The 9,231-nt window shown below is 36.5% G+C and overlaps 1 protein-coding gene across 1 annotated transcript; it reads right to left on the reverse strand.

Moving 5' to 3' along the window:
• Nucleotides 1-356: 356 nt before the first annotated feature.
• Nucleotides 357-3,242, reverse strand: LOC120214250. The gene is made up of 7 exons (XM_039212197.1): nt 2,926-3,242; nt 2,442-2,842; nt 2,186-2,407; nt 1,783-1,912; nt 1,451-1,654; nt 860-1,085; nt 357-761 (listed from the first exon to the last, which is right to left on the reverse strand). Exons 1-7 carry the CDS (start codon nt 3,240-3,242, stop codon nt 357-359), a joined length of 1,905 nt encoding a protein of 634 aa, XP_039068128.1.
• Nucleotides 3,243-9,231: the final 5,989 nt, after the last annotated feature.

Here is a 9,231-nt window from a genome sequence, read left to right on the forward strand (position 1 = left end):
TTTGTTTACTACAAAGGTTGTACTTAACCTAAATTATTATCACTTTTGTAAATATTAAATACACCATTTCTTTTTATATATAATTTTTGAAAATCTTCTACTTTCATCAAGTAGGATTTATGAAAATTGTCAGTTTTTTATAGATAATTTGGTTTTTATTACCCAAAAGAAAGAACAATAACGAACTACAATAAGTACAAACTACCAGAAGTCAATAAAAAATCAGACCCATACTGTCAACCTAAGTAACAACCATAACAAACAATTAGCCAAAAAAGACAAAGGCAGAAGCAAAGAAAGCAAAATACAAGAAAGGGACGGCCAGGCAGTCCACAATATTACAGCAACAGCCAGAACTAGCCAATGTTCCATTCTAGGCAAAACTGTAGATTAACATTGTCAGCCTTGTTAATATTGCAACCATTTATCCTATCACCAACAGATCTTCTAATACTGTCAAAAATATTATCAACAGACCGAGAATAGCCTCTAAAGCGCCTGAAATTTCGTTCTTCCCATACAAAGTATACCAGGCTAATCCAAGCTAGTTTCAAAATACTAACTAGCAAGGATTTACCCCTGAAATTGACTGTTGCCCAATCCAGAAAGTCACTCCAACACAAATTCCTGTAGGGAATTCTACAGGTCTGTAGGATCTTTCTCCAAATACCGCTCACAAAAGCACAATCATTGAATAGATGATCTTTGTCTTCTAATTCAGTATTGCAGAGGTCACAAAGTCCATTCCCATATTGATGAGACTATCATTGGTTGGAAGCCTACTCAAGACAGCCATCCAAGCAACAATTGACATTCTTGGAACACATAAGGGAAACTAGATTATGTGCTCCCATTTGACCTTCTCCCTCTTGTCTCTAAGCTTCTCCCACACCCATTTACTTTTAACTATGTTCCAGTCCACCACACTACCAAATAAATCTACAGCTTCATTTTTAAGTTTAAAGAGCTTTCTCAAGATCCAGCTAAGTTGAGGCTTGGGACTGGCTTCCCAAAAAGCAGACCCCTTCAGAGCATACTCTTTGATCCATGCCACCCAAAGTGACCCTGCATTTGCTAGAATGTTCCTGATCAGCAAGAAACAACACACCTTGTTCCAACAGCCGAGGCTCTTTAAACCCAAACCCCCCTCTGATTTTAACCAACACATTTGCAACCAACTAACTCTAGCCCCCTAGCAGGAATGTCTCCCCCTTCCAAAAAAGCCTCAAACAAAACTGCTCAACCTGCTTAATGACCTCATTAGGCAAAACCAAGCTGCCTACACCAGTAATTAGAGATACTGAAAATCACAGATTGAATAAGTTGCAGCCTACCACCATAGCTCAGCCTCAACTTAGACCACATGCTTAGTTTGCTTTTGATCTTGTCAATCAAAAGAAGACAGTCCTTGGCAGTTAATTTTCTAGTGACTAGAGGCACTCCAAGGTACCTGATAGGAAATCTTCCTAGTTTGAAACCAGTAATTGCTTGCACCCTGCTCAAAATATCATTATGCACCCCACAAGCAAACAATTCGGATTTACCAGCATTCAGTTGAAGGCCATGCAACTCATAGAAAACCCCCAAAACTCCAACAACACCCAAAACAGAACTCTCATCCCCATGGCAGAAAATAAGCAAATCATCAGCAAAACTAAGATGGGTGAGAGAAACACGTTTGCATTTAGAGTGAAACCGAATTAAACCATTCTTAGCAGCAATATTTAGCAAATGGAATAGAACATTCATAATTAGAATAAAAAGATATGGACAGTGGGTCACCCTGCCTGATTCCCCTCATTCCTTAAAAAACCCACTAAACTCCCATTAAAAGCCACAGAGAATCTAGCACCAGTGATGCAAGCCCTAATCCAAGCTCTAAAAACATCAAGAAGCCCCAGGGCAGCAAGAACTTTCATAAAAAAATCCCAACAAACAGAGTCAAAAGCCTTCCTAAGGTCAATCTTAATAGCACATCTAGGGGACAATGACTTGCGAGAGTAGCCCTTAACTATTTCCTAAGCTAGCAGGGTATTGTCTACAATGCTACGACCCTTAATAAAAGCAGACTGATTAGGCAAAATCATGTATGGAAAAAATCTAGCCAAGCGGTTGACAATGATGCCAGTAATAGTTTTATAAACAACTGAGCAACAGGAAATAGGGCAAAAGTCCTTAACCATACCTGCATTGGGAGTCTTAGGCATAAGGACAATGGTTGTAGCATTGAAGGCAGGCAACAAGGTACCAGTCTGAAAAAAATTCTTTGATGGCAGCCAAAAAATCCACTTGGACAATATCTCAGGCCACCTTGAAGAAATAAGCAGTATATCCATCAGGCCCTGGGCTCTTTTCATTCCCTTGTTTGAACAAGAGGCTTTGATTTCCTCATTTGAGACCTCCTTCACTAAGGAACAACAACATCACAAGAGAGTTCATACCCAGGAGCCCCTTAAGAACATCCACATCACAACTTTTGACACCCGAGTCTTCAATGCCAAGTAACTCAGTATAGAACCTAACCATCTCAGCAGACATGGCTTCAAAAGTATCCAGCCTGGAACCATCCTCAGCATAAAGCAATCTGATAGTGTTTTTCTGTCTCTTCCTCATTACAGCAGAATGAAAGAATTTAGTGTTTCTGTCACCCTCCTTAAGCCAATGGATTTTGGCTTTCTGCTTGTAGAAGGAAGCTTCAGCCACCTCAAGTTCATGAAGTTCATTTTGGAGGGTCTTCTTATCATCAATGTAGCAGCCATCATGTGAAATATTTGCAAGCTGAACTTGTTCGAGCTGGTCCCTCTTATCCTTTACTCTTTTGGAAATGTCATCAAAATGACAACTGTTGAACTCTTTTAATCTAAACTTAAGACTTTTCAACTTAGTAAAAAGTCTATACATAGCAGTGCCAGGGACTTCAGTTACCAAGACTCCTTAACAACATTCATAAACTCCACATGCCTAGCCCAACAGTTGAAAAACTTGAAGGGTTTGGGTCTATCAACATGATTTTCCTTAAAGAAAGAAATCAAAGCAGGGCAATGGTCCGATACCCCTTGAGCTTTAAATTCAACGAATGAACTAGGGAAATCTTCAAACCATCGAGGGTTAATGAGGACTCTATCTAACTTGCGGGCTAAGAAATTCCCCTCTTGTCTATTGGACGAATAAAGGCCCCATAAAAGGATGGTTATTGAGCTCCAAAGAAGACAAGCAGTTCCTGAGAGCCTCCATATCAGCATTGTCATAGGGACCTAACCTCTCTGAATTAGAACTCTCAACAGCATGAGCAAAAATGTTGAAATTACCTCCAATAAGCCAAGACGATTCCCCCACCATATTTTCCACCTTATTCAACTGCCTCTAGAGATGCAACCTTTCAGTACCAGAATTACTACCATAAACAACTGTAATGACACATCTATGACCACTAATCTCACCAACTATGGACAAAGACTGATCAAAAGCTTTCAAAATAGAAAAATTAAGACCTATCCTCCAAAAAATCCAAAGCCTGCCATTTTCAGAATGTTCATGATTTGAGTAACTATCCTAATCCAAAGAATAGCAATCAGTAACTCTATTCATATTAGCAGACCTCACCCTAGTTTCCATAAGGCAGATAACATCAACATTGAGCTTACTAAGCCTCGAAAACACCTGCTTTTGTTTCAAAAGACAGTTGAACCCCCTGACATTCCAAAAACAAGTTTTCATTGAGCATAAATAACCTCCCCCCAACAGCACCTACAACAACAGCCACATACTCTTTCTTTTTACTTTTCATTTCATTCAAAAGAGCAGCAACCCCATAGAAGCATCTCGAGATTTTCTTGTACCTTCCATACCAGTTGCTGCTACAAGAACCTCAAAATTATCAGTTATCCTTCGATTGCAGTCTTTATTTGATTTTTTTTTCATTTATCATAATCTTCAAATAACTTGTATTTTCTTGACAAAGCCCCCCAAGTCAATTATAATATATAGATAAGACTTGAGCAAGACCTAGATAATACATTTGACAAATTCATGTAACTTAACAAAACTTAATCCAAACTTAGACAGTTAGATCTCTCTAGCCTGTCCGTCTATAAATAATCATAATAATCATACGACTTCACACAATAAAAGTCACTATAAATAATATCAACCAAGTCTAAAAAAGAAATTGTTCTTAATAATCTCTACAACCTTCACCGTCATTTTTTCTCATTTGTCCTATTCTACACAAAGATATAGGTCGTCAAATGTTCTTTTATCGACCGCAATTCTTTACTTAGCAGAAAGAATAAATCATCAATAGTCGTTGGATAAATTTATTTTTATTAATGATTTTATTATAATATGTTTGTTTTTTAAGATAATTTTTAAAAACTTTGAATCAAAATACCACTAGATTAAGGTCACGTTCAACCGCCTTTTGGACTAGAATCAAAAGATAATTTTGACAGTTTTCGGTGACTTTGAATCAAAAGATAATTTATCTTGAGCATTACTTCCTTATTCCCCTTTATTTTCACCATTTTCTCTAATTTTACCTATAAACCCCCTTGGCCTGTCACGTAACACACTAAAAACAAAATAAAAGCTAAAACAAAGAAAGAGAGAATCAGAGGATCGGGTTTGCTCCAACCAACCGTGTTGGAGTTAGTTATCTGTTAATTTTGGGCAGCGGAAATTCCTAATTTTTGGTCTGACACCTGTAATTGATAGGTCAGCAACACAAATAAGATGTGGACCCACCCCACTATCTTCATCATCTTCCACTGTAACATTTGGACTATATCTATTATAAATTCAAAATCCACCCCTAATCTATCATCCAAAAGATGATTACAGAATAAAATTGATTCAAGGGTATACGAACTCGATTATAAGATGATATTTTATTAAGTTTTTTATTATTAAAAATTATAAAATTATTTGTTGAACATGATTTTATTTTGTTGAGTCACCGATTAGTAAAAATTACAAAATGATCTCTCAACTATTCGTATGTTTTAAACTCTTCATTTTTCGTTAAAATATTGATGACCATCTGAGCTGGATGTTAACATGCTGACTGAGATATAATAAAATTATATTTTAACGAGGTCTACTGACACCGTCATTGCTTTCAAGCACTGCCTCAATGATATAATATTTCAAGCATTGGTTCGATGATATAATATAAATGAAGTCTGCCCAAAAAATACAACTCAACTGGTTCTGAGATCAAATTCTATCATATCTCGTTGAATAAGTTAACATCAAACTCAAATAATTGCTAATTTTTTAACTAAAAACGACGAGATTAAAATATATAAATAATTATATGATTTTTTATAACTTTTAATAATCAGATACTCAATAAAATAACGCTTTATAATTAGAAATTTATTTTATAACTTTTAATAATAAATATACTAAACAAAACATTCGCCTATAATCAAGAATCACTTGTGTACTTAGCCTTCGTTATAGAAATCATGTTTACTAATTTCCAGACAATACTTTATTTATTAAAGACGATAATTAGCTCTCTCATCCATTATTTAAAGTCGATAAATCAATTCAATTAATGAAACCAAAATGAGAAAAACCACTCAATTCTTTTATGATTGATGATCAAATCAAATGAACTCAATAAGCAACCTACGAAATTCCATCGTTCCTCATCTCACATGGAAAATGATTAAAGTACCAAATACCACGTTTATCATTCAGAGGCCTTAAAAATCATAAAGCATAACGTAATTAACTTCTTACGCATAAAAAAGAGACTCCATCCCATAAATCTCTGTACATATTTGATTGATTAATTCAAATTGGGTTTTACAAAGGCTTATTATTGGGACGACTCTTCTAATTCAGTTTGTTTCATTCACAACTGTTAGGATTTAAATCTCTGACATTGCTTAAAAAATCTAATACCTCATCCCATTAGACTAACTGAATATAGGACCCGATATAACTTTGGCTACTTTTAGAATGTGTAGGATTTATGTGCATTGTGTCACAGATATAACCTTTGACCCTATGATTATGTCGTGCGACACTCAAATGAGACTAATCCCAGACAAGTCAACCTTTCCCTCAATGATCTTTGCCTCGTTTCCACCCATCATAAAGCTATGCCACACTTGTCAATAATCATTCCCTCGAATCATTAGCCAATCACATAAAAACCAGATAAGCCTCATATTAGTCCACAAGCCAAATTATAGTCCCAAAGCCATAAGTACACTTGAGAGGGAGATTATGCGGGGCATAGAGAATGCTAGATTACAACCCCACTCCTCAACGAAGAGTGTGATATGGGACTCGTAAGCCCCAAACAATCCTTAAATATAATCATAGAGAGACATCATACCATCCACTTGGTCTTGATGCCCACACTCCTAGACTCCACATGAACCTAAGAGAATGTCGCTTACAACATAGTAGCTCCACATGCTAGCTCAGGGTGAGGGGATAGTGGAGACCCAACACCAAATCACTTCCCTCTAAAGAACTAAATAAACTTATCAACTATGACAACAGTAGATGTTGGAACGTCTGAAACTAGGGCATTACTATGACATGCCCTCTATCGTCATTCCTCAAGCTTTTCCTTCACTCTCGAACGCTTCTACTCAATCTTGCATTGGGTTATTGTCAGAATAATCTCATGGAATGATATGTCCCTGACATTCTCCCCCACTCACTTTGGTCGATGTCCCCATCAACACTAAAACCATATTGTAGTTACCTTGTTGCATAAGTTGACCCTCCTCGAAAGGTCCATCACTTGCCCCCAAGAACTAAGATCATCATTCTTTCTATGAGACATCAAACTCATAGCTTTGGGAAGAGTAAACCCACTCACCTTCTGATTCTTTCTAGTTATCGTTGGGTCGATTGCTTTTAAGGATACAACCTTGAGGAACCATTGTTGGTATGTCTAGAATTCTGAACACCATCACATCATCTTAAACCATATGACACATCACTTGGCATGTCACACTTCTCGTACCTACCATTTTACGACATCTCCGAAGATGTGTCACACATGACAAGGTCTAGGTAATCACTCCTAATGGTTCCTTAATGGTTCTAAACACATGGACATTCAAATATGTTGACATGTCCCAACTATGGTCCTCTCGGCTCTTTATAAACACCTCATCTCCACTTGGTTCACCTGGCCAACTAATACTCACTTGTAGCATCACCAACTTTATTATTGTTCAAGTCTTCCACCATAGTAATGACATACATGTTTAATTACTATACACAAAAACACCACTAACAAGTACATTTTTTGCCCAATAAATATAATATGAATCCAAATACGTCATACCCATATATCTAAGTTATTTTTTTTATCATTCTCCATGATTCTCACTTGTTGACACCTTGCCACGTGGTTTAACTTGTTAAAGTCATTCATCTGCCCCAGTCAATCATACGACAGACTCATCATGAACACCATTAACTCTATAACTTTGCATTTCGTAGCTCCACATTCTCCCCCACTCGATCTCATGATGGACTCGCTATGAACACTTTCCTACTTTATTTATTTGACGTTGACCACATAATCCACTCGCTTGTACCTCAATATTCGCCCCACTTAATTTTTTGATACCCTCAACACGAACAACATTACCCCTCATGATATTTTTTATACAATCAATAAGATGTCAATGAATATTAATTGAAACAATTACCTCTTTTACCTTTTATCCAGAATCCAATACATCATTTGTATAAACAACTTGTTACGATAAAAGAGATAGCTCCCACATTGATTTTCTGATAAAATAAGGACATCATTCCCACACGAAATAATGAACCATTTAATTCGATCAACTATGAACCAATTTGAAATCTTGAATGCCTCATAACCCAATAAGAACCAACGAGTGAGATATCAAGCATCCAAAAACATACATAAATGAGAATCCCTGCTAAAAATAATAGAACATAAGACTTATTGTGCCACAATGAACCAACACTTACATGCAAAGATTAAAAGTAAACACCCCGGTACTATCAAGAACAAGCTCCTACATAAATAATTGAAGTATATGCATTGTCATGAATATCACTAACAAGTACCTTTAAGCTAAAGAATGATCACCCCGAACAAATATCATAAACAAGCACCCCAGAGTACGGCAAATGAGTAACCCTGCACGAAAGATAAATATAGATATCTCATTTTGCCACACTGACTTTCTATTTCTTTAATTTAAGGCTAGCCCAGAACATGAATCTCTCGTAGAGTTCCTGTATGAGATAAGTACCTCAACTTTTTATGAGTATTGTAATCCGCACTTTCAAAGAGAAAAGAAGTTTAAAACTCTTCCTTTAACTCTTCTCAAGTCTTTACAAAGTACACCCTATCTTTGGAACTTGATTGCCACCACAATTCAGAACCATCTTGCCCGATCCATTAAAGCCAATGCAACCTTGTCATTCCCCAGACTCAATGCACATTACCCAAAAATATTACCCTTATGCTCCCTTCCCTTGGAGCGAAACCCACATTAGCCACTGTCACTTGAAACACACTAACATGGACTTGAAGCTCTTCCAATCCGACCAGTATGGCACTTTTACCATGCCTCGATCTCAAGACCAAACAATATATTTGATAAGTCTTGTTGCATCGTTTCACTATTAACATTAAATCATCTGAGACCACAGGAGTTCATAGGTCATCTAGTATGAATTCTAGCTCCTCAGTATCTCATCGATCTATAATACTATTTTCATGTATGGTAGGCTCTATGTTGTCTTAACTCATAATTCTCAGGAATTTGATGATTCATCATTACGATCGAACCACCACATTTGTAAGTCTCCACCTGTTCCTACACACAAAGAATAGAGTAATACCGTTGTGCTAAAACTCATAAGAAATATTATGCTTTTAAAAAGTGGTTAAGCACCTTCACGATTCAATAGAGAAACTAACACCTTTGTGCATTTATAAAGGATTAAACACGTTTGTGAATCAATCTAGAACTGACACCTCTATGCTTTAAGAAATGATTGAGCACCTCCATGCATCAATCTAGAAACTGAAACCTCAATGCATCAATCTAGAAACTGGCAACTCAGTGCTTTAAGAAATGATTGAGCACCTCTATGCATTAATAAGAAAATGACACCTCCATGCTTTTAATAAAGGATTGAGCACTTTTGTGCATCAATCTGTAGTCTGATACCTCTGTGTTATTACTATAATAATTCACCCTACCT

This window comes from Hibiscus syriacus, unplaced genomic scaffold (genome assembly GCF_006381635.1).
Source record: "Hibiscus syriacus cultivar Baekdansim isolate YM2019G1 unplaced genomic scaffold, ASM638163v2 tig00110057_pilon, whole genome shotgun sequence".
Lineage (NCBI taxonomy): Eukaryota > Viridiplantae > Streptophyta > Magnoliopsida > Malvales > Malvaceae > Hibiscus > Hibiscus syriacus.